We start from the raw sequence: 26,006 nt of genomic DNA on the forward strand, positions 1-26,006 counted from the left end.
AATTATCGTGGAAACTAACAGCCCATGTAATACACCAATTTTGCCAGTAAAAAAGCCGACGAAAGATAAATGGAGGTTTGTACAGGATTTAAGGGAGGTGAACAAGGTGATACAAGGCATACACCCACTAGTGCCGAATGGAGAGACCCTTATGATGTCAATTCCGCCGGACGCAACATACTTCACAGTTATTGACCTTTGTTCTGCGTTTTTCTCTGTGCCCATCGCGGCTGAGTCACAATACTTGTTCGCTTTCACCCATAGGGGGCGACAGTATACTTGGACAGTACTCCCTCAGGGGTTTTCAGATAGCCCCACTCTGTTTTCCCGGGCGCTGCACCGCGACCTGGCGGATGTGGAATTGAAGGGAGGGTCAGTGTTGTTGCAGTACATTGACGATTTGTTGATTTGCTCCCCTTCTAAGGAGGCGTGCGAAAAGGATTCCATGGCCCTATTAAAGGCCTTGGCGGCCAAAGGCCACAAAGTAGGCAGACCAAAACTTCAATTTGTGCGGAAGGTTGTAATTTACTTGGGACACGCCATTTCGCATGGGAAACGGGAATTGGATGCTGGACGGGTGACCGCTATCATGGAGATGCCTCGCCCACGCTCGCAACGGCAAATGCTGCGCTTCCTAGGTATGACGGGATACTGCCGCACTTGGATACTTGATTTTGCGCTGCTGGCTAAGCCACTGTACGAGGCGACCAAATCAAACGCCCCGGACGAATTGGTATGGACGGATGAATTGAAGCGATGTTTCGTAGGGCTGAAAAAGGCATTGGTCACGGCACCGTCATTAGGACTCCCGGATTATGTGAAACCATTTACCCTTTACACTCACGCCGTGGGAGGTTTCGCCCAGTCAGTCTTGACACAGACCCATGGGGATAAGGAGCGGCCGGTGGCCTACTTTAGTAAAAAGTTAGACCCGGTTGAACGAGGGTTTCCGGTGTACCTGCAAGCCGTGGCAGCGGCCAGGTATGCAGTAGAAAGAACAGCGGACATTGTTATGGGACACCCAGTAACGCTACGGGTACCGCATTGCGTCACTTCGCTGTTGTTACAGCGAAGCACACAGCATTTGTCTAACACTAGATTAATGCAATACGAATCCGCACTGATCACTGCAGCCAACATCACGATCGAACGTTGCACGACACTCAACCCAGCCTCACTGATGCCCACCCCTGAGGAGGGCGAACCCCATGTGTGTGCCGACATTGTGCAGCTTGTCTCCACGGTGCGATCGGATTTAAAGGACAATCCCCTAGACTACCCCGATTGTACATATTATGTCGATGGATCAGCTAGGCGCGCATGGGACGGGTCCCTGTTATCCGGGTACGCTGTGTGCTCAGATAGCAAGACGGTAGAAAGCGGGCGTCTTCCACCTACATTTTCCGCACAGCAGGCAGAGCTGTGCGCCTTGACCAGAGCATGCAGCTTGGCGGAAGGCCTTGCCGTCAACATTTACACAGATTCGGCCTACGCTCACAGCGTAGTCCACGATAAAGGGGCCATCTGGAAGATGAGAGGTTTTCTCACATCTGCCGGTTCAGTAATAAAGAATGGCGCGTTGGTGGAAGGGCTCCTCCGAAGCATTTTACTTCCCCGCGCTATCGCGGTAATTAAATGTCGTGGCCACCAAAGGGCGGACACTGACGTTGCCCGGGGCACTGCAAGGGCGGACGAGGCGGCAGGAAAGGCCGCCAACCAACAGATAGAACGCAACATGCCGATGGTGACACGAGCAAAGGCGACATCTGCACAGATTGCTGACATACCGACTGTGGGACCACCCGCCACACCAACTAAGGACGATATCATAAATTTGCAAAGCGCTGCACCGACGGCCGAGCATGAGGACTGGCTCAAACGAGGGGCGATACGCCCTGGGCCAGGGGAAATGTGGACCCTTGACGAAAAACCTATAGCACCCCAGGCCTTACTGCCTTGGCTGGCACACATGGCACATCAAAATGGTCATGTGTGCCAGAGGGGGGTGATGGGACAGATAAACTACACTTGGGCGGCACCAGGACTGTCACGGATTGTATCCGAAGTGTGCCGATCGTGCGTGGTCTGCCAGCAACACAATAGAGGGGCGCCGCCGAGACATGCACATGACGGGCCGAGTGGGCCGTTCGCAAATATCGAGTTCGATTTCACGGAATTGGAACCAAGCATGTCGTTTCGCTACGTGTTGGTGATCATAGATACGTTCACCAAATGGGTCGAAGCTTACCCATGCGTCAAGTCCGATGCCCCGACAGTAGTGAAGCGCCTCATGCGGGATTTTATGTGCAAATTTGGCATCCCCCAGATAATTTCATCAGATCAAGGGGGCCATTTCACGGCGCAGGTGGTCACGGGCATCCTGAAGGCGTTGGGCGTGAAACAGTCCTTCCATTGCATTTACCACCGACGGTCATCGGGACTTGTGGAACGAACGAATAAGACTTTAAAAAATAAACTAGCGAAACTTTGCGCATACACAGGCTTGAAGTGGCCGGAGGCTCTCCCGCTTGCATTGATGAGCATCCGTTCCACCCCGGGTCGCACTACGGGCCTTTCCCCCCACGAAATATTAATGGGACGACCTATGAGCTTGCCCGTCTCAGCACCAACGGACATGTCCACCCTTGCTTTGCCGGTGATGGATGACATGCTTTTGAGATTTTGCATAGGCTTGTCCAATGTGGCACGCAGCATCCATGCTCGAGTACGAGAGGCGCTGCCTGAACCAATAGGCCACGCCATCCACGACTTCCAAGCCGGCGACTGGGTGCTCGTAAAGCACTTCACCCGCAAAGCTGCTTTGGAGCCACGGTGGAAGGGACCATTCCAGGTGCTACTGGTCACACCGACGGCAGTCTTCTGCGAGGGTAAACCTTCGTGGATCCACGCCACCCATTGTAAGTTGTCCATTCCCACACCACAAGCCACACAAGACACCGCACCTCACACTGCTGAAGACAATGCACCGTTTAGGGCACTACAGTCTCCTAAGGGCGGCGATGATGGTCATGATGATGGGAATTCTGGGCAGCTGCCTAACAAACCCTGCCAAAGATAGGCTTCTGCAGTTTAACCCACTGAGAGAGGATCTCCCCAAATACCCAGGACACGACAACTACACGTTATTTAAACTTTACCCCGTCAAATACATAACGGCTCCCCGGGGACAGGGGATAGTAGTACATTGCTGTGAGTTGGAGACACATTTCAAGTGGTTATCTGTAAGATGGATGGAAGCCATGGTGGTACACAATGGGACACCACAGGCATGCATGACAACCCCACGTATAGTCTTAACTAAAATTAGAAAGGTGGAAAATGGAAAGTTTACTGGGACCGTGAATAGTCACGCCGCCGCAGGATACCAATGGGGCACGGGCATCGACAATACTACTCTCCTACTGTCGCATGCCCTCGTCGGCCCACACACCACGATAATACTTGAATGTGGAATATGGCCCCCGCGCACGCTGATTAGAAGGAACAGAAAGACGGGAGATACCCAACACCAATTCCGGCCCAGTTGCGCTGCCTACGTCATTAAACCCCCTCCTGCCCAGGAAGTAAGAAGGGAGCCAGAGGAGAACACATACTGGAAGGTCGCACGGCATATGGCCACAGTACAGAATAGGACACGGTGTTGGATGTGTATGCACCTTCCCCGCACCAGCACAGCAGGAATACCAATGGTAGTGTTACCCCTATCACTCAATGATTTGTGCTCGAAGCCACTAGACACCAAATGCATTAGTACAACCCTGACAAGCCAAGGTTCTGACGGAACCGCGGGTAAACGAGTTTTTCAGTACTCCCCCCCCCCCCATCCAGTCCCGACACTTTGAGGAACGTCCGGTGCCGGTTTGGGTCAAGCCGGCAAGGGGGGCCCTCTGCTTAGAAGGAAAGGGCCAAGTAATGGTAGGCAAATCCGTGTGTAGAGATACCCTCCCCGCGGACCCTAGGAAAGGGAAACACAGGTTGTCAGTGAATGTTACAAGTTCGCCATTACATAACCTCACACACCTCCAGTTGGCATGGAGAGGGGAGAACGGGACAAACACTATCCCAGGCCTTCTCACTTGCATGACCACCCATTTAGTGGCTCCGCACGGGACCATGTTTGTATGCGGGAATAAAGCGTACCCGTATTTACCTGATAATTGGGGAGGAATTTGCTATTTAGGATCAGTTTTCCCAGAGATGGAAATGCGACAACACTTGCATAATACCACTGCACTCATAAGGACACAACGAAGCACCTATTGCCACGACAACGACACCACCACCTTACACGGCGCTGATTGGGAGAAAGCCGTTAGTTTCTTCTTCCCATGGGCTGGGACGGTCATGAACAGTTACCGCATTGACAAAATTGCGTTAATCTTAGAAAGGGTGGCCAACGACACCGCTACAGCACATGACGAAATGTTGGACACGGTTGTCCACCTGCGTACAATGGTTATGCAAAATAGGGTTGCGTTAGATATGCTACTGGCAGAACGAGGAGGGGTATGTGGGATAATTAAGGGTAAATGTTGTACTTTTATTCCTGATCCTTCACAAGGGGTCAGTGCTGCTATTATAAGGTTAAGAGAAAGTGCTCATATATTGACAAAGGATCGAATGGATTGGGAAGCCTCCCACCAGTGGCTTACTGACTGGTTTAAAGGATGGACAGGTACGATAGTAAAGTGGATATTGACCGCCTTGGCAATAGTCCTTGGAATCGTGGTTTGTTGTGTACTAATCAAGGCTTTAGTCCTTGCGTGTGTGAGAAAGTTTACCACAGGATGGACACTGAAGACGACACCAGAAAAGGCCATGGTGATGACCGACAAGCTGACCGTGGGTCCAGATGACACTCCGGCCGTCGACGTGACTGCAGATCGCGGATCCTGGAACGACGACCCGAACGAGTCACTGGGCCGCGACAATGAGATCTCCGCTTCTGAAGATTGTTCTTCCGTTGATGTTACCGATAATGATTTTGATTAAACAGTTGCGGACCTCAGAGCATTTCAGGCTGCCAGGACGCCGATTACTCTGGACCCCAACATGTCGCATGCAGACGCCAACGAGTACCTAAGGGAGACCTCTCGTTTTTTCTCGATGTGTAAGGCTATGACTGTTGCTGGCCGCCTACGCCGCAGGCCTAAGCCACCTGAGAATAATGTTACTGATGATGATTCCGATGATGATGTGGGCCACTTGCAAGGGTCCCCGACTGATGTTTATGTCTCAATGCAGGCTTTGCCTCTTTATGTTTCACGAGCTCACCTTTATGTCTCACAAGCTCACAGTGAGTCAAACGTCACTGACCCAATTCTGGATTTGGACCCAACTGCAAACCCGAGCCTGGATGGTGAGGAACTCAACATTGGAGATACTCTGAGTTCCGAATCTGATTGTCTTGAAGATTCGTCCATGGATAACGGCGGTGGAAGCAGCATCGCCTCGGACGACTTCGACTTTGACCCAAAGGAAGTTTCTCTCCCTCCTTTGGACCGTTATGCTTTGTTTTTTGGCCATAGGTTTAAGCCACCTGATACTGATGACGTTGTGTCTTCCCCAGATCACCAGCATATAAGAGACCTCATGAACATGAATATCGATTGAGCGCTGAAGATCTACAAGGATTGCACCTGGATAAGCTTGGGCGAGCTCCAGTCGGGGGGGAGTCCTGGCCGCACCTCTGTGGTCGAAGGGTGGGTCGGGAGATCCTCCTGGGTGTGGACCCCGGCCGAACCAGAGGTCTTCGTTGTGGATCTGACACGCTATTCGATCTTCATGCCTCTACGGTCTCACATCATACACCCACCTACACCTGACTTACATCATACACCCACATACACCCACATACCCGCGGATCATCCGGCTGAGTGCGATGTGTGGTACTTTGGGTGCGGGACATGCTCACTGGGCTGCATTCACGTGGTATGTTTAGTGAACCTTTTACACTGCCTATTTCAATACTCTCGGAGGATTTGTACACGCCATTTGTTCACCCTGTCTTTACGGACTTACATTGCATACTCACATACAGACGCGAATCATCCTGCTGGGTGCGATGTGGAGTGCTTTGGGCACTACATGCTCACTGGGCTGCCTTCGCGTGATATGTTGAATGACTTTCCTGATTTGTTTTGTTTCTGCTTTGTTTGAAATAAAGGCCTTTGATTGGCTCGTAGATAACGTTGTATCTTAGATCCAAAAGGGCGGTATGTGGGGAGCTGTTATTCCCCTCCCCCTTTGTTAATTCTTGCTGCTCTACCAATTACCAAGCATAACCAATTATATGTTTTGTTTTGACTGATTGCTGTATTCTTTTAAAATACTTAGTCCTTTCTTGTGCATTGAGGATGTGTAATACCCTAATAAGGAGTTCTGTGCTTGTGAGCTCTTGCCCTGTATTGGCATAATCCCTTGTTCCCCTTTTGTGGCCTTGGTTGCAGCTGCTATCTCTCAGCCTCCCACAAGACTTTGCCAATACCCTGTAGGTTGACACATTTATGAGTGTCCACTCCCTTTGTACTTCCCCAACCCAAGTCTCTATACAGAAAGTTGTAAACATGTTGCCACATATTGCTGACCATCTCCTTATCTGAGCTAACCCATGAGTGGCCTTGGATGAACTTCCTTTAACTAACTGAACAACAGGATGGGACTAATGGTGGGGGGACCAATGAGCCCATTCTTTCTCTGTATCTTGTGAGCTAAAGCCACACCCTAATATTCTTTATATATAGCAAGTTTAAATCGAATTACTTCAGAGCATCTTGTTGTAGTGTTGGTCATTTTGTGAGCTTCATGCGACATTGTGTTTTCCGCAAGCTTGTGTAAACGAGTTCTAATAAATATATCCGTTGCTCCTTCTCTGAGTCCTCTGAGTCCCAAGTTCTAAGTCCCATCATTCCGACATATATACACACACATACACACATATATGCACATATATACACATATACACACCCACACACATCACATACACACACACACACACACACACACACACACACACACACACACACACATATATATATATATATATATATATATATATATATATATATATATACACATATACACATATACACATACACACAAACACACAAACACACGTATATATCCACATGTATATACATGTTTAAAGTGTACGTGCCCTTCCCCTCTCCCCCTACCTGGCAACGCGGGGTACTTCTGCTGGTAACTAATAAAATAAAAACAAAGAAATATCTCTCGGTAATTTCCTGAAACTCGGTGAAATTCGATGACATTCGCTCAGTGAATTCACTCGGTTCCTCAGTGAAAATTTTCCTTTGGGCGGTGTATAATCGCTCCGAACGAAATATCTCTCAGCCATTTCCCCCGTCTGTTAATTTATTTATTTTACATATGTGAATGACACGTCCATGCACACGTGAAATGGAGATTGTTTTTGCACACGTGAAATGAACACGTGAACCTTTACTTTCAGATAATAATGTTGAATGAAATAAGAACGAAAAAATATATGTCGGCATCATTGTTGGCGTTTTTGTGACGACTGTCATCAAATGGAAAAGTAATATATCTTAACGGAAAAGAAAAAGCGATTTTTAATATATGTAGATATTGTAACGAATTTGGAAAGTGTAAAGAATGTGAGAACTGGTTTGCTGTGTTTTAACTGACCCTCGTAGAGTAAATAAGATCGAAAGACGTCCCCCTAGTTAATTCCATGAACCTACAGACAGGCCACGATATATCTTTTTAAATAGTTTATTTCCTTATTCTATGTAGGCTAAATATGTGTTTCCCACTAGATTGACTCTGCATTGTATCAAACGAAATAAGCGTAGGCCCCTTTCAATTTCCCCAATCATCTCCGCTCTCCAAAGTTCCTTTCAAAAGCGGTGCGAGTGGTGTTCAATCCCGCAAGCTGCCATTGCCCATGTGCTAATCTCGGAGAAGAGGGGGGTAGGAGCCGCCAACTCACGGGCGTGGCACGTCGTCATGATCAAAAGGGGAATCGGACAGCCCTAACAGCCAACCAGCACCGCGGTGAGCGACCCGGTAGGCGTGCCCTCACAGCCGGCGGCTTGATTCCGACCCGAGTAATAACAGCGACTGGAAGGGACTGCTTCGGCAGATGAGAGAAGACATGAGAGAAGAGATGAGAGGAGAGATGAGCTGTGAGCTGTGAGATGAGAGATGAGAGATGCTCCAAACCAAAAAGGAGAGGTACTTGAAGATGAAACAAGCTTTGGAGAGACGCGCTGAGAGGAGGGAGATGGCTCCACCAGAAGGAGAGGAGCAGGTGTGACCGAGCCAGCGCGTGACGTCCACAGCATCAGCAGCGTCGACGCGACCGAGGGTTTTCCCGCCAAAAAGGAGCTGCTACCTCCAGCCCTGCCGGTTGCAGGGACCTGACCCTGCCTCCCTCTCCAGCAACCCACCTCCGCCATTCCTGCCTGCAATTTCCCCCATGTAAGTGTGAACGTCGTCTGTCCTAATCGTTGTCCTGGGGTTAAGTAAATTGAATAGCATAAGCTAACGATTCACTGTGTGACTGCTCCTTCCATCCATTGCTTGTAAATAATCATGACTGTTCTTTTTGCTTGTGTGTATAATAAATCCTGTTATTCCTCCGTACTCTGTCTTCTTCTCTCTTCCTTCTCTTTCGGTCGCTTTAGAGGTTTCCAAATTGAATATCTGTGGCGCGATCTGGTCAATGTTGGGGGAGTCGGGCCAATCGGGGATCCTGTAACGGTCGCGGTTGACCATCCGCTCGGCCCAAAGTAACATCTTGTCCGCGACCCGTAACAATATGTTGCCGTCTGTGTCATGTTGGGCGGTGTATGATACATCGAGACGCGATCTTTTAAAATATATCTCTGCATTTTCCCACGTGTGCATGAATGTTCCCAATTATTGCTGAAACCGAGTCTAAAACCATTGATACAAATTAAATGAGATGGTGAGTTAGATTGAAGATAAAGGTGTGTTCCAGGCCTTTGATGATTAATTTCGTTCTATAAACGGAAACTTTCATCGAATTTTCTTCCCGTGTTTTTTCTCGTGAGTCTAACACTATGTTAGCGACTGTTAAAAATGAAATGATATATCGAATTTGAGTTGAAATAAACCTGTGTGAGAGAGAAAGACCGCACGGGCCTAACTATACAGGCCTCAAAGCTATGCGAGTTAATAAAATGGTGGATATTTGTTTTTGAGGCCTCTCCCAGAATGGATGGAGCTACTCTCTAAACGGAGTAAGCCACACCCCACGACAGACAGACAGACAGACAGACAGGCAGACAGAATCACCTACGACTCATATAATATAGATTACAGACTTTGACCTTGAACCCCAAATTCGAATCAATTCATTTTTACATCATCATACATACCAGTACCAAGTTTGAATTACAGTACATCACTTCAGCCGTTCTCAAGTTATAGACCCATTACAGACTTTGACCTTTGCCCCCAAATTCAAATCAGTTCATCTTTACATCATTCTACATAATTGTACCAAATTTGGTCAGAATCCTATCACTGGTTCACAGGTTATCGTGGGTAACAGGATTTTTTTTACCGAACATGACCTCTGACCTTTGACCTCGCGACTGCAAAACCGAATCAGTTCCGAATAAGTTCATCTTTACCTCATCATACATACCTGCACCAAGTTTGATTAAGATCCCTTCAGCCATTCTCAAGTTATCGTGGAAACGAAAACCTTTAACGGACGGATGGACAGACAACCTGAAAACATGCCTTTTTTTTTTCCTATTTTTTTGTATACAAAGTCGAGGCTCGTGTAAGAGCTAACATTGATCACAAAAAAGAAAAACTCACATATAAAACATAAAACATATGATAAAGGGAGCGGGAGAACAAGATGGAGAGCAGGGACATCGGGAGATCTGTGGGACGGAGAGGGCTTGGGGGAGGGGGGAGGGGGCATGGGAAGGGAGGGTGGGTTGGGAGAGGTTAAAAAAAAAACCACGTGGACACTGCTCAGACTTCCAGGAAAGAAGTCGATATTTCAATAAAGTGGAATTGGGGTGAATTGATGGGGGTAGAAAAGATCAAGGTTTTGGATGGGGGAAGATAAGAGATGGTGATGAACAGCTGGTTTAAAGACCTGGAGGGAAGAGTGGGATTGAAGAGAGTGAGGGAGTTTGTTCCAGAGGCGGAGAAAAGAGGAATGAAAGAGTGAAGGTGAATAGAGAGTCTTGATTTTGGCAGTTTAACCATAAGACGGTTGCTGGCAGATATTGTGCGACCTGTAGGAATATTTGTGCAGGAGCTCAGATGTGCAAAGGCAGGACTTCACAGGACGGAGGATGCCCAGTCGGCGACTGGCTTTGGAGGCCAGCTTGGAAATGTGGTTTTCCCAGGAAAGATCATGGCAGGTTGTGAGACCCAAAAGCTTGAGTAACAGAACTTATTGAAGAGAATTGTTGAGAAAGTAGATTGGAGGGTTGTCCAGTCGGGCTTTTCGGAGAGACATAGTGAAAGTTTGAGATTTGTCAGGATTGAAAGACATGTTCCACTTGTTTGACCAGTCTGTGATTTTGTCCAGGTCTGCAGAGAGTGAGGAGGCTGCAGACGGCCGATCTGAGGGATGGGGTAATGGGGTATGGAGCGGCAGAGAGTGGAGTCATCAGCAAAGAGATAGAGAGTATTTTCCAGAGAGTCAGAGATATCATTGATGAAGACCAGAAAAAGCACAGGGCCCAGAACACTGCCTTGGGGAACTCCAGCCTGAACAGGAAGGGGAGATGAGAGAAACCCATTCATGGCCACACGTTGACTACGACCAGAGAGGAAGTCCGCAAGCCATGCGTGGAGATTTCCATGGATACCATAAGAAGAGAGTTTGGTAAGCAGAGCGGGGTGCCAGACCGTATCGAAGGCACATGATATGTCAAGGGAGACAGCTCTGATTTCCTGTTTGGCATTCAGGACCTCCATCCATTGTTGAGACAGCAGAAGCAGCATGTCCAGAGTAGAAATACCTGGTCTGAATCCAAATTGATATTCGGAGATCAAGCCATTGGAGAAAAGAAAGGATTTGATGTCAGAAGCGATGATTGATTCCATGACCTTGCTGATTATTGGGAGCAGGCTGATTGGTCTGTAGTTACAAGGATCTGTTTTTGCACATTTTTTGTGTAAAGCGGTGATGTTAGCTGATTTCCAAGATGCTGGCAGATGACCTTGAGCAAAAGAGATGGGGATTATTTATGGTTCTCGAAGATAAGAAAAAAAATCACCCTGTACTAATAAATACCATTGTTTTTCTCCAGCACATAAATATCTTACAAGTTGATCAACATTCTTGAATCAATAATATATCTGCACAACAACAAATTACAAGCCGTATCCTGCTGATTACAGTCTAAACGATTGATGCCATTTCACTTAGTGATGAAAATCTTACTGTTTCAACGTTGTCATGATGTCCAGGAGTATTCGTCATTGACATGATTTCTTTAGCAACTTGTTCCACGGCATCCTCATTCTGCTTACAGTCGTACGTGCCGTCTGATTCGAAGAAGAAGCAATCCACCACTGCACGGACATTGCTTTGTGCAACGTGTGCGGCGCTGTGAGGATTTGCCAAGTTCGTTTTCTTATGAAAGTGATTCATCACAATCAATATCACAGGCTCGTCTGGAAGCAAAAGAGACACAAAAGATCAAAAATGAAAGAGCTCGTGTAAATTTTGAACACATTTGTGCAAAGCTCGTGATGTTTTCAAGAGGAATGGCGGAAAGTTTACTTTGTTACCTCCAATGCGTCGGAGCGCAGCTTGAGCATCAGTTCCCACACGAGTAGAGTTAACACAGAAAAGGAGAAGCTGTTTATTAGCAGCAATGGGGGTTCCTCTTGTGCAATCCTCAACATACAAATTCACATTTCTCTTGTGAAAATACGATTTCAACTTCGACAAAAAGTCTCGTTCTGCCCTCATTGAATGTCCATACGTGTCGTACTGCAAGAAAACTAAACAGAGGAGAAAAAAATTAGTTTATTCAAGGAGTTAACTTTTCAATGGTAATTTAAAATCTCAAACCAGTGTTCACCACAAGATAACACAAAGGAAGCACAACACCTGATTGCTGAGTTTTCTGAACTTTTGGATTTCCTTTCTTTTCACTAGAAGGTGATTTTGGTCTTGTAGTACAAATCGCCTGAACAGAAAAAATATATAAATGATAAAGTAAACCAATCAATTATGTAATGACATTACACCACCAAACGTCAAGGTATTAGGTCCGGTCACGTGACTCACACAGTTGTTAGCCAGAGGTGTGAAACCTTATGAGGAGGATATTCTTCCCAATTACAGGTGGTTTCATGTCAGTAAACTACATAATAAGATACTTGATCTTCAATGATTACTGGGAACCTATTAATGATATAGTGGGTGGGGGATGGAAGGGGCTTCTTCAGTAACTTGTTATTATTTAGAATAAAAAGAACAAAAGCAGCACCCATTACTGTTAGGCCTTGCAAAGCATCTTGGTTGTTGTTCATTTAGTGTCTAATGTTGTGTGAAGACTGGGTGCAGGACGGTCAACTTGATGCAAAGGCTTCATAAACAGCAACTTCATGCAAAGGCTTCATCAACAGCAACTTGATGCAAAGGTTTCATCAACAGCAACTTCATGCAAAGGCTTCATCAACAGCAACTTCATGCAAAGGCTTCATCAACAGCAGCTTGATGCAAAGGTTTCATCAACAGAAACTTGATGCAAAGGTTTCATCAACAGCAGCTTGATGCAAAGGCTTCATCAACAGCAGCTTGATGCAAAGGTTTCATCAACAGCAACTTCATGCAAAGGTTTCATCAACAGCAACGTCATGCAAAGGTTTCATCAACAGCAGCTTGATGCAAAGGTTTCATCAACAGCAGCTTGATGCAAAGGCTTCATCAACAGCAACTTCATGCAAAGGCTTCATCAACAGCGGCTTGATGCAAAGGCTTCATCAACAGCAGCTTGATGCAAAGGTTTCATCAACAGCAGCTTGATGCAAAGGCTTCATCAACAGCAACTTGGTGCAAAGGTTTCATCAACAGCAGTTTGATGCAAAGGTTTCATCAACAGCAACTTGATGCAAAGGCTTCATCAACAGCAGCTTGATGCAAAGGCTTCATCAACAGCAGCTTGATGCAAAGGTTTCATCAACAGCAACTTCATGCAAAGGTTTCATCAACAGCAGCTTGATGCAAAGGTTTCATCAACAGCAGCTTAGTGCAAAGGTTTCATCAACAGCAACTTCATGCAAAGGTTTCATCAACAGCAGCTTGATGCAAAGGCTTCATCAACAGCAGCTTGATGCAAAGGTTTCATCAACAGCAACTTCATGCAAAGGTTTCATCAACAGCAACGTCATGCAAAGGTTTCATCAACAGCAGCTTGATGCAAAGGTTTCATCAACAGCAGCTTGATGCAAAGGCTTCATCAACAGCAACTTCATGCAAAGGCTTCATCAACAGCGGCTTGATGCAAAGGCTTCATCAACAGCAGCTTGATGCAAAGGTTTCATCAACAGCAGCTTGATGCAAAGGTTTCATCAACAGCAGCTTGATGCAAAGGTTTTATCAACAGCAGCTTGATGCAAAGGTTTCATCAACAGCAGCTTGATGCAAAGGTTTCATCAACAACAGCTTGATGCAAAGGCTTCATCAACAGCAGCTTGATGCAAAGGCTTCATCAACTGCAGCTTGATGCAAAGGCTTCATCAGCAGAAACTTGATGCAAAGGTTTCATCAACAGCAACTTCATGCAAAGGTTTCATCAACAGCAGCTTGTGTTACGTGCTCCTCCCCAACCCCCTGGTCACGGTGTACCTCCGAACCCCGAGCAAACCCCGACCCAAACCCCGACCCCGACCCGAACCCCGACCCCCCACGGCAGAAAAATATGTTATTCCGTGTCAAAAATCAATATTGAAACCACACCAATGGTTATCAACAAACAAATAATGTATTAACAATCACACAAGAATAACGGTACAACAATACTGGCAATCAGAATTACAATCAATACATCTTATGATGGTACCATCAGTTAGGATAAGATAACTCACTGTGCTCCAAGTGAGTGAAAAGAACACTCCCCAATGTCTCTATAGCTCAAAGGTGATCCCCTCCAGCGAGTGTCAGAGCGAGATCAAATCGAAACCCGAACCCCATTCAGATGACGTGCCCGGTCACACTGCCAAAACAGATCACAGGCGTAGGCGGCTGAAGCGGCATAAAGAGTCACGTGGTCCAAAACCGTGTCAGGCAAACTCACGGAGGAATGGGAAATCCAAAGGCGCCCTCCAGATATGAACATTCACTGTTTAGTCGGCGAACCGCCAATTAATCTTCAAACTCCGCGTTGCGCACACACATCCCCGACAGACGACAGGATGGTGTCAGAACTGACGCGTAGCAAAGACCTTTTGCGATGAACAAAGCGTGAGGGTCAAAATGGCCGATGGCTCGTACTTGAGTCAAAACGACCCGGCGATGATTCGTCAGAATCCCAACGCCAAACCTGACCACGCAGGTTTCTCAATCCCAGCGATAACACCTATCGCAGGAATTCCTTTCAAGGAACTCAAAGTTCACTCGCGACTTTCGTTCGACAATGCTCGCTACGGAGCTTGAAGCGACTCGCTTCTTCTCCGACTTCACTCGCCCCCTCCCCTTTTCTCTCCTCCTCTTCTTCTTCTTCCTGCTCCGGATCAGGCTTCCTGTCTCTTTTTAAAATTAACGCTTTTATCCTTTGCAAACAGTTCATGAACAATAAACCTTTTGAAGACAATAATAGTACATAGAATCAGAAATATTTCAAGTGGAGGAAAACCACAACAACGGAAGTGACGAATCCATAACACTTCCCCCCCTCAAGAAAGAAAGTTTGAACATAGTGAAAACTTTCTTTGAAGGCAAAACTCTTTAAACAAACAAAAGTAAGCTCACCCCCAAATCATCAATTCCCGTGAGCAACGATATAATCAATATTTCCCAAAAATAAAGCAACAAAATTTCAAACAACTTAAAGGCATTTCCAAAGTTAATTCACTCTGGACAAAGCATCAGCAACGACATTGTCCCTGCCCTTTACATGCTCAATTTCCAAGTTGAACCCCTGCAAAGCCAAACTCCATCTCATTAACCTCTGATTTTTATTTTTAGTTTCTTTTGAATGAAGGTTAAGGGGTTGTAATCAAAAATCCAAAGGCAAACAAATCTACAGCACTTTTTCCGGGAGGCCGAGCTGAGAGCCAGGTTCCATGGTTGTTGGGTGGTGAGGCCTGGAAGTATTCACTACATGGACGCCTTTAGGAACGTGGAGTTCACAGTTAATCCGTGTGGGAAATTTCACTACATGGAAGCCCTTAGGAACGTGGCGTTCACGGTTAATCCGTGTAGGAATCTTGGCTCAACTGCTACGCAGCATTCAGTGCTTCAACTCTTCCTAACTTTCATAATAATCATGGTTGGACCGCTTGTCGCTGTAGTCACGTGAATAGCGGTCTCCTTCTCGGCCACTACCCTGATAATCATCCTTTCAGGAGCTGCCGTAAATCTGGGAGCCTCCATAGTAATATGGACTGTGGCCACCACCAAAACTACTACTCCCACCCCGGGAGCCATAGCCACCCCTGAAACTACCTCCACGTTTTTCCTCCTCTGAAGCCCCCTCGACACCTATAGCCTGCCTTCTCTACTGTTATGGTCCGACCCTCCAAATCCTTGCCATCCAAATCCTTTTCTGCATTTTTGGCGTCCTTTGTGTTTTCAAACGTGACAAAGCCAAACCCTCTTGACTTTTGCGTCTCCCTGTCTTTTATCAGCAGCACTTCCAAGAGTGGTCCATATCTGCCAAAGACAGAGTCCAGAACATCTTCCTTTGTGGAGAAGTTCAGTCCATCTACAAAGAGCTTGCCAACACTGCCTCCATCCCGGACTTGTGTGTGCTGACACTTAGTTTCAGGGTACTTCCTCTTCTCGTCAGGGCGATTCCTACTCATAACACGAGTCATGGTACAGCATGGAAAGATACCCGGAATCTCCTGCTCTAACTGTGCGGTGTTATTTTCCATACTAGGCTTTTCAACAAACATCGGGTTACCAGAAACTTGACCACCGGCCAAATCATTCCCGATAACAAAAGATACTCCCTCTTGGCTTGTAAACCTATGGTGACCGGTCCTGACACCAAATCAGACTCTAAATGGATGACATGAAGTGGAGCTTTAACACAGCCACCAACCCCCTGTAAACGAACACTAACACCAGTTGCCGTCTTCTCTGACAATGGCAAAATGCCCTCAAGCATCAAAGATTGATGTGCTCCTGTGTCCCTCAACACCCTAACAGGTCTCTGGTTAGTCAAGTCTCCATCCAGTGACACAAACCCCTCTGAAATAAATGGTTTGTAACCCTTGTGAGGGCGATTTCTCACATTTGCCAATGCATTCGGAGTTGTACTAGTCTGACTCCACTCCTGATTTTTCCTTTCCAGGGCATAACAGTGGGACATCAAGTGTCCAAGTTTCTTGCAAAAAGCGCAAGTAGACCCGGAGGAGAACCTCGTGGTTTGCCTCGAGCCCCCCGGAAGATAGGTCTGTCTTGGAACTGTAGTCTTCTGATCCCTAAAAGTCACGGTGTCAGATTTGTCCTCATAGTCCTCTCTAGGCCGCCCCCATTAATTTTTGCTCTCCGCACCGGATGTACCATAACTCCCCTGGCTAATTTTAGGCGAGAAGTTAGGTTTGTGGAACCCCATCCTGTGTGTCAAGGCATAGTCATCTGCCACGGTTGCTGCCTCATACAACTCTGGTACCTTCTTTTCCTCCAGATGTACTTGAATGTCCTCGTGGACACACTGTTTGAATTCCTCCACCAGGATAAATTGTCGCAACAATTTGAAGTCTTTCCCAACCCCTTTCGAATCACACCACCGATCAAACATGGTTTCCTTCATTCTGGCAAACTCCACATGGGTCTCACTCTCCCTCTTCCTGGCATTCCGGAATTTTTGCCGGTAAGCTTCAGGGACCAATTCATAGGCTTTTAGAATGGTTTTCTTCACTATCTCATAATCTGCACATTGGTCAATTGGTAGAGCCGAAAATCTCTGGTGTTGGCTTAGCGGTTAGGGTGCCGGCTTGGGATCTTAGGATCCTGAGTTCGAATCCCGGTCGATCGCTGAATTAACGCCAGGGGGGTTGACTCAGCCTGTCATCCTTCCGAGGTCGGCAAATTGAGAAGGTCGGCTGCCTTCTCTACTGTTATGGTCCGACCCTCCAAATCCTTTCTGCATTTTTGGCGTCCTTTGTGTTTTCAAACGTGACAAAGCCAAACCCTCTTGACTTTTGCGTATCCCTGTCTTTTATCAGCAGCACTTCCAAGAGCGGTCCATATCTGCCGAAGACAGAGTCCAGAACATCTTCCTTTGTGTAGAAGTTCAGTCCATTTACAAAGAGCTTGCCAACACTGCCTCCATTGAAGGCAACAAAGCCAACACTGAAGCAAAGGCTTCATCAACAGCAGCTTGATGCAAAGGCTTCATCAACAGCAACTTGATGCAAAGGTTTCATCAACAGCAACTTGACGCAAAGGCTTCATCAACAGCAGCTTGATGCAAAGGTTTCATCAACAGCAGCTTGATGCAAAGGCTTCATCAACAGCAACTTGATGCAAAGGCTTCATCAACAGCAACTTGATGCAAAGGCTTCATCAACAGCAACTTAATGCAAAGGCTTCATCAACAGCAACTTGATGCAAAGGTTTCATCAACAGCAACTTGATGCAAAGGCTTCATCAACAGCAACTTGATGCAAAGGCTTCATCAACAGCAACTTGATGCAAAGGCTTCATGAACAGCAACTTGATGCAAAGGCTTCATCAACAGCAACTTGATGCAAAGGTTTCATCAACAGCAACTTGATGCAAAGGTTTCATCAACAGCAACTTGATGCAAAGGTTTCATCAACAGCAACTTGATGCAAAGGTTTCATCAACAGCAACTTGATGCAAAGGTTTCATCAACAGCAACTTGATGCAAAGGTTTCATCAACAGCAACTTGATGCAAAGGTTTCATCAACAGCAACTTGATGCAAAGGCTTCATCAACTGCAACTTGATGCAAAGGCTTCATCAACAGCAACTTGATGCAATGGCTTCATCAACAGCAACTTGATGCAAAGGTTTCTGAGCTCACAACCTTTTTCTTGTTCGACATCATTGACCTTTCTGTTTCCGATTCCATCCTGCACACAACACTAGATCCACATCTCTGACTGGCAAGGTGGCACGACATCACTTTCTGCAGATCTGTGAAACAAATGTGATTGGTCAGCTACCTGAAACATGTCTTTCAACACAGGAATGTCATAAACTGTCAATCTGTCCTTCAATAAGAATCAGATGTTGAAGTCACCAGTTTACTTCTCCAGCAATCCAGGGAAGAGATGTAATCCCTGGAACTATTTGTTTTCATTGTCTGTCACGTGTCTTTACCTGACCATGTCCACAACCGTTTGTACGCTGCCTGATACCGGTGGTGTGCTTTACAGAGCCATTTCCGTTCTGATCCAGGCAGACTTCAAAGTGGACAAGGCCATCAACAAAATTAGCAATGAATGTGGATCCCCACGTTGGGTTGGTGCAGCTTTTTCACATCTTGATCACCTGGAGACATCAATTTCAATACCTTTCATATTAAGGCTGGTTAAAAAAAAATTCCTGTTTATCATCACTTTTTTTCAAAAAAGTGGGTAGGGAGGGAGGGGTTTTTTTTTGTTTGTTTGTTTTTCAGAATGAAATTTTAATGGATTATTCAACGCACAATGTTTTTTTCTTAAATATATTTGATCGGGCATACATGATGAATCATGTTATGATTTCTAAACGAGTAAACCTTCGTATGTACGCACTGATACGATTCAAATAAAGAAAATAAGGAAACCTATGTCACATTGAGTTCTGTTTACTTTTAATATTTGCTGATGTGGGAGCTGTGCTCGCACGATAAAGCCAGACAAAATGGACGACACAGGAACGAAGTTTCACCGAGCTATTTATTTAGCTCAAAACCAAAGAACTCAAAAGCACACTCAATCCGCCCCTCGAACGGGCGGCAATTTATCTCGCAAACTCAACACACAAAAGCCACGCCTCTCAGGCGGGGCGTGGTATGCAAAATAGGTAAGTCACGCCTCTCGACGGGGCGTGGTATGCAAGGCAAGTGTTCGCCCGAGAAGGGCAAGTCTGGACATGGCCGGGCGAGTCCGGACACGTGACCGCTCGCCGGTTGCGTCATCGGCCGGTGCAAGGTAATTGTGTCATGCTTCCGGTAACCGCTACATGCGCCCCCCCAGAATTAACCTGCACCGGGAGAGTCAGTTTGAGGGGGTCCTGATGACCCGGCCGAAACGACTCCTGGCGATTCATGTGGGGGTGGTAGGCGACGTGGTGGTGGATGGTCTGGCAGGGGGCTTGGTTGACGGGGGACGGCCCCGTCGTGGAGGAAGGGCCAACCGTGGAGGTTGGTCGAGGTCCAAATGGGCCGGCTTGAGGCGGTCCATGGAGATGCGGTCCGGCTTGCCGCCGATGTCGACGATGAATGACTTGTCGTCCCTCTTCAGGACCTGGAAAGGTCCATCGTATGGCGGCCGGAGCGGTCCCCGGAGTGCGTCGTGCCGGATAAAAACGTACTCCGCAGTGCGAAGTGCTGGGGGAACGTGGGGTTGGGGGCAGCCATGGTGGGACGTGGGCATGGGGGCAAATCTCCCGGCGGCCTCCTGGAGGTACGAGCGTTGGCGAGCCGCGGACCAGCGGACGGTGGTGTCAGGGATGAATTCGACCGGCACGCGCAGTGGCTGGCCGTAGACCAGCCTGGTGGTGGAAGCCTGGAGGTCCTCTTTAGGGGCCGTTCGGAGGCCCAATAGGACCCACGGGAGCCTGTCGGCCCAACCGTCATCCTGGAGGCTGGCCCTGAGAGAGGCCTTCATCGAGCGGTGGAACCGCTCGCACAAGCCGTTGGCTTGGGGGTGGTAGGCCGTGGTGTGGTGAAGCTTGACCCCCAAGGTCTGGGCGACCGTGCCCCAAAGCTCGGAGGTGAATTGCGGGCCTCTGTCGGAGGAGATGTCTGAGGGGGCGCTGAAACGGGCAATCCAAGTGCCAATGAAGGCCTGCGCCACGTCGGCGGATGTTGTTGATGCCAGCGGGACGGCCTCCGGCCACCTGGTGGTCCTGTCCATCATCGTGAGGAGGTGGGTGAAGCCCACCAGGTCCACATTGACGGGTCCCAGCAGGTCCACATTGACGTGGTCGAAGCCCCGCTCGGGCACGTCGAATGGTGCCAATGGGGCCTGGGTGTGCCGGTGGACCTTCGCACGCTGGCAGGCGACACAGGCATTGGCCCAGTCGCGGATGTCCTTACGGAGCCCATGCCAGACGAACGTTGCTGCCACGAGCTTCTGTGATGCTTTCCAGCCCGGGTGGGAAAGGCCGTGGAGGGCGTCAAAAATGTGCCGCTGCCATCCGGTGGGCACGATGGGGCGAGGTTGGCTCAGGGAGACGTTGCACAGGAGAACTGTGCCTGTGTCCTCGAAGGGGACGTCGGCCAACCGCAGGCCTGTGTCCACTGTCCGGAGGGCTTGCACCGTGGGGTCGGCGGTCTGGTCGGCCGCCATGCAGGCGAAGTCCGCACCGAGGTGGACGGCGTTCGCGCCGGACCGGGAGAGGCAATCGGCCACAGCGTTGTCCTTGCCCGCGACGTGCTGGATGTCCTTCGTAAATTCGGACAGGGCAGAGAGGTGGTGCTGCTGGTGGGCCGAAGACGGCTCTGCAACCTTGACCATGGCGAAGACCAGGGGTTTGTGGTCCATAAACGCCGTGAACGGGCGGCCCTCTAAAAGATGGCGGAAGTGGCGAACGGCCAGGTAAAGGCCGAGGAGCTCGTGGTCAAAAGCGCTATACTTGCGCTCGTTGGGGCGGAGCTGCCGGCTGAGAAGGCCAGCGGTTGCCAAGCCCCGTTCACCCATTGTTCATGCATGGTGCCCACCGCGTAGTCGGAAGCGTCCGTGGTGAGGGCGATGGGTGCGTCGAGCGCCGGGTGCGCCAGCATGGTCGCGTTGGCAAGGGCCAGCTTAGCGCCCGCGAACGCCTCGTCCATCTCTTTGGTCCAGGCGACGTCGTGCTTGGCCGGCTTGCCCCGGAGGGCTTCGTACAGGGGGCGCATGAGTTGGGCGGCGCGAGGCACGAACCGGTGGTAGAAATTTACCATCCCCAAAAATTCCTGTAGGGCCTTGATGGAGCGGGGGCGCGGGAAACTTGTGACTGCCTCCACCTTGGTAGGCAGCGGGACGGCCCCGCGCTTCGTGATGCGGTGCCCCAGGAAGTCGACGGCCGTTACGCCAAACTGGCATTTCGCCGGGTTGATGATGAGGCCGTGCTGGCCAAGGCGCTCAAAAAGCGTGCGCAGGTGGATGAGGTGCTCCACCAGGGAAGTGCTGGCGACGAGAATGTCATCCAAGTAGACAAAAAGGAAGGTGAGGTCGCACAACACGCTGTGCATCAGCCGCTGGAAGGCCTGGGCCGCGTTCTTAAGGCCGAACGGCATGCGAAGGAACTCGAAGAGACCAAAAGGTGTAACTACCGCCGTCTTCGGCACGTCGGCCGGCCGGACAGGTACCTGGTGGTAGCCCCGAATGAGGTCGACCTTGGAAAAGATCACCCGCCCCGCCAAACGGGCAGAAAAGTCCTGTATGTGTGGTGTCGGGTACCGGTCGGGGGTGGTGGCGTCGTTGAGGCGGTGGTAATCGCCTCATGGTCGCCATCCGCCACCCGGTTTGGGCACGATGTGCAGGGGCGAGTCCCACGCGCTATTCGAGCGCCGCACAATGCCCAATCGCTCCAGCGCGTCGAATTCTGCCTTCGCCATGGCGAGTTTGGCCGGGTCTAGGCGGCGAGCCCTGGTGTGGACCGGTGGACCTCTGGTCGGGATGTGGTGTTCGACGCCGTGCTTGACGGCAACGGCCGAAAACGTCGGCTGCGTGAGGGCGGGAAACTCGGCGAGTAGGCGGGTGAAATCGTCCGTGGCCGGGAGCGTGCAGGCTAGCTTGGTCGGAGCGGAGCCGCTCAATGAGCAAGTGAGCGAGCTGAAGGTCTCCGCGTTGATGAGCCAACGCTGTTTGACGTCCACCAAAAGCCCATGCGCGCACAGAAAATCTGCACCCAGCAAGGCCATGGGCACGTTCGCCGTGATGAAGTCCCACCTGAAGCGCTGGCCCCCGAAGCAGAGTGCGACGCTGCGCGAACCGAAGGTGCGGATGGAGTAGCCGTTCGCGGCGACCAAGGCGGGGCCGCAAAGCACGGCCTGTTTGTCCTGCACCGAGGTGGGGATTATGCTCAGCTGAGCGCCGGTGTCACACAAAAAACGCCGCCCGGACTCTGTGTCCGTGATAAACAGAAGGCTGCCTGAATGGCCGATGCTCATGGCAGGCAGCGAGCGCCGGCCTGGTCGTTTCCCAACCCGCCAAAAGTGCACGGTGGGCGGCACGTTCTGGCCTTCTGCCCGAACCTGGCATGGTAATAGCACGTGGTCCGCTCTGGTGGAGGCTCCGGCGGTCATGTCCGGTTCGGTCGACGGGGCGTCGCGGTGGCCGTCAGTGGCGCGGACTCGGCCAATGGTGTCGCCGGTCATGGCGCGGGCATTGCCTCGGTCGGCCCAGGGTCCCAGGCTGCCGCTCCGACGTGTCGCCTGGCCGAGAAAAATTTATCAGCCTCCTTGGCCAGGGCACGAGGGTCCGTGATGGGTGAGTTAGCCAAAGCTAACCGTACCTGCCCGGGTAGCCGCTGGAGGAACAGCTCGTGGAAGAGGAAGTCCGGGCTGTGGTCACCGAGAAGAGCAAGCATGTGGTCCATGCTTTCGGATGGATGGGCCTCGCCCAGCTCCAGGAGGTGTAGTAGTTGTCGAACGCGTTTGGTGTCCGTGAGTCCAAACGCACCGAGGAGTAGGCCTTTGAGCGCGCCGTATTTGTCAGCGTTCGGCGGGTTCTGTAGGAAGCTCAGGACCCGGGCAGCAGTGGAGGTGGTGAGCGCGGAAACCACATGATGGTTCTGTAGGAAGCTCAGGACCCGGGCAGCGGTGGAGGTGGTGAGCGCGGAAACCACATGATGGTAGTGCGTCGTGTCCTCCGTAATTTTCCGCAGGGTGAATTTAGAAGCCGCTTGAGCAAACCAAACGGCCGCGTGCGACTCCCAAAAGCCCGGGAGCTTCAAAGCTACAGCTGACTCCATCACCGTGTTCTTAGAAAGGGGTCACCAATTGTGGGAGCTGTGCTCGCACGATAAATCCAGACAAAATGGACGACACAGGAACGAAGTTTCACCGAGCTATTTATTTAGCTCAAAACCAAAGAACTCAAAAGCATACTGGATCCGCCCCTCAAACGGGCGGCAATTTATATCGCAAACTCAACACACAAACGCCACGCCTCTCAGGCGGGGCGTGGTGTGCAAAATAAGTAAGTCACGCCTCTCGACGGGGCGTGGTATGCAAGGCAAGTGTTCGCCCGAGAAGGGCAAGTCTGGACACGCCCGGGCGAGTCCTGACACGTGACCGCTCGCCGGTTGCGTCATCGGCCAGTGCACGGTAATTGTGTCATGCTTCGGGTAACTGCTACACTGATACATATAACAATGGCAGACCAAAACTTCGGCTTTTAAGAATAATGTCCGGTTGCCATACATCTATCTATCAGCAGCTACTGCTATTATAGCACTCATAGATGTATCTATCTATCAGCAGCTACTGCTATTACAGCACTCATAGATGTATCTATCTATCAGCAGCTACTGCTATTATAGCACTCATAGATGTATCTATCTATCAGCAGCTACTGCTATTATAGCACTCATAGATGTATCTATCTATCAGCAGCTACTGCTATTATAGCACTCATAGATGTATCTATCTATCAGCAGCTACTGCTATTACAGCACTCAAAGATGTATCTATCTATCAGCAGCTACTGCTATTATAGCACTCATAGATGTATCTATCTATCAGCAGCTACTGCTATTATAGCACTCATAGATGTATCTATCTATCAGCAGCTACTGCTATTATAGCACTCATAGATGTATCTATCTATCAGCAGCTACTGCTATTATAGCACTCATAGATGTATCTATCTATCAGCAGCTACTGCTATTATAGCACTCATAGATGTATCTATCTATCAGCAGCTACTGCTATTATAGCACTCATAGATGTATCTATATATCAGCAGCTACTGCTATTATAGCACTCATAGATGTATCTATCTATCAGCAGCTACTGCTATTACAGCACTCATAGATGTATCTATCTATCAGCAGCTACTGCTATTATAGCACTCATAGATGTATCTATCTACCAGCAGCTACTGCTATTATAGCACTCATAGATGTATCTATCTATCAGCAGCTACTGCTATTATAGCACTCATAGATGTATCTATATATCAGCAGCTACTGCTATTATAGCACTCATAGATGTATCTATCTACCAGCAGCTACTGCTATTATAGCACTCATAGATGTATCTATATATCAGCAGCTACTGCTATTATAGCACTCATAGATGTATCTATCTATCAGCAGTTACTGCTATTATAGCACTCATAGATGTTGAGTCGAGTTCAACACCAAGAGAATGTTGGTTGCCGTTTATTCATGTATCTATTTATCACCTACTACTACATGTAGTGGTAGCGCTCGTTTAATTTTTGACTAGGAATCCACAGCAATAATTATCACGTGAGGCTCTCCCGTTTGCCGATGATATTTGGCTTCTCCTTCAGAATACCAACTACTTCTTGAACTTCCGAGTGGGCCTCTTCTCGGCAGTACGACTCTTACTGCAGGTACTGCATATAGGATATGACTCATCTGTGGTACTCAGCTCCTCAACACAGCCACACAAATAACACACATCTTCATAGCCAGCCGTGTGGTATGGCTTCTCTGTCGCATCGTTGCATGTGAGATTGGCTTTGGCGTAGACATTATTGAAGACGTTTGCCTCATTGGTCTCCTGCAGATCGGCGAAGTTCGAGCACATGTAACTTGGCTCAGACAGTACGCGAGCACATACAAAATTCGAACCTGTTCCACTGAGCGGGAACGGATTTTACTGACTTCGCGAGCAAAAAAATAATAATAATAATTTTTTACGGGCGGACGACTTTTATGGGGCGGGCGGCGATGATATACAGGAAAAAAAAATTAACCAGCCTAATGGGATTTCCTGATAAGATCAATCTGCGGGACTGTTTCTCACCTGCACAGGCAGGATGATGGGGTTATATTTTTCTCCTGCTTCACTTCAAGCCTTGCTCCACATTCACTCTATTCCCTTCCCCCATCACCAAAGATCTTATATTTAATATTATAATGTTTAATAAAATAATAATATTATAATGTTATATTTTAATACAGTCAGACCCCGCTATTCGCGGGGGATACATCTCTACAAAATTTGCAAAGAGCAAAACCCGTGAATAGTGGGGCATTGCTTCAATGCAAAAAGGGGGGACAGGTTCCCGAGTCGCCAAAATCCGCGAATAGAGAGGAACTAACCGTGAACAGGGAGCCCAAATCCGCAAATGTTGACGCAAATCCCGAGAATGTCAACGATAATCTGCAAAGGTCAATGAAAGTCCCGGAAATGGTGAGACAAACGCACGAATATCGGCGATAATCCGCGAAGGTCGATGAAAGTCACGGAAATGGCGAGACAAAACCCACGAATGTTGACGAAAATCCACGAAGGTCGATGAAAATCCCGCGAATGTATGCCACAGCATTGTTTCAATGGGGAAAACGGGATACGTTATAGGTTCCCGGCAGTTCCTGATTCACAGAGGAAATTTTTTTCAAGTTTAAAATGTTTTCGACCGCAAATGCACATGATTACAGTTTCACAAAAAATGCTTAC

The 26,006-nt window shown here is 48.7% G+C and overlaps 1 protein-coding gene across 7 annotated transcripts in view; it reads right to left on the minus strand.

The window, feature by feature from the left end:
• Positions 1-26,006, minus strand: part of LOC137421804 (uncharacterized) — a 342,299-nt gene that overhangs the window by 233,453 nt on the left and 82,840 nt on the right. For all 7 annotated transcript variants that reach the window (XM_078773274.1, XM_078773273.1, XM_078773276.1 and 4 more), the window contains exons 5-7: positions 12,125-12,203; positions 11,800-12,015; positions 11,450-11,682 (exon numbers count right to left, since the gene is read on the minus strand). In XM_078773274.1, coding sequence (XP_078629400.1) covers positions 11,450-11,682; positions 11,800-12,015; positions 12,125-12,203 — 528 coding nt within the window. The remainder of the gene's footprint in view (positions 1-11,449; positions 11,683-11,799; positions 12,016-12,124; positions 12,204-26,006) is intronic.

This window comes from Myxine glutinosa, chromosome 2, assembly GCF_964187855.1.
Source record: "Myxine glutinosa chromosome 2, kmMyxGlut1.1, whole genome shotgun sequence".
Taxonomy (NCBI): Eukaryota; Metazoa; Chordata; class Myxini; order Myxiniformes; family Myxinidae; genus Myxine; species Myxine glutinosa.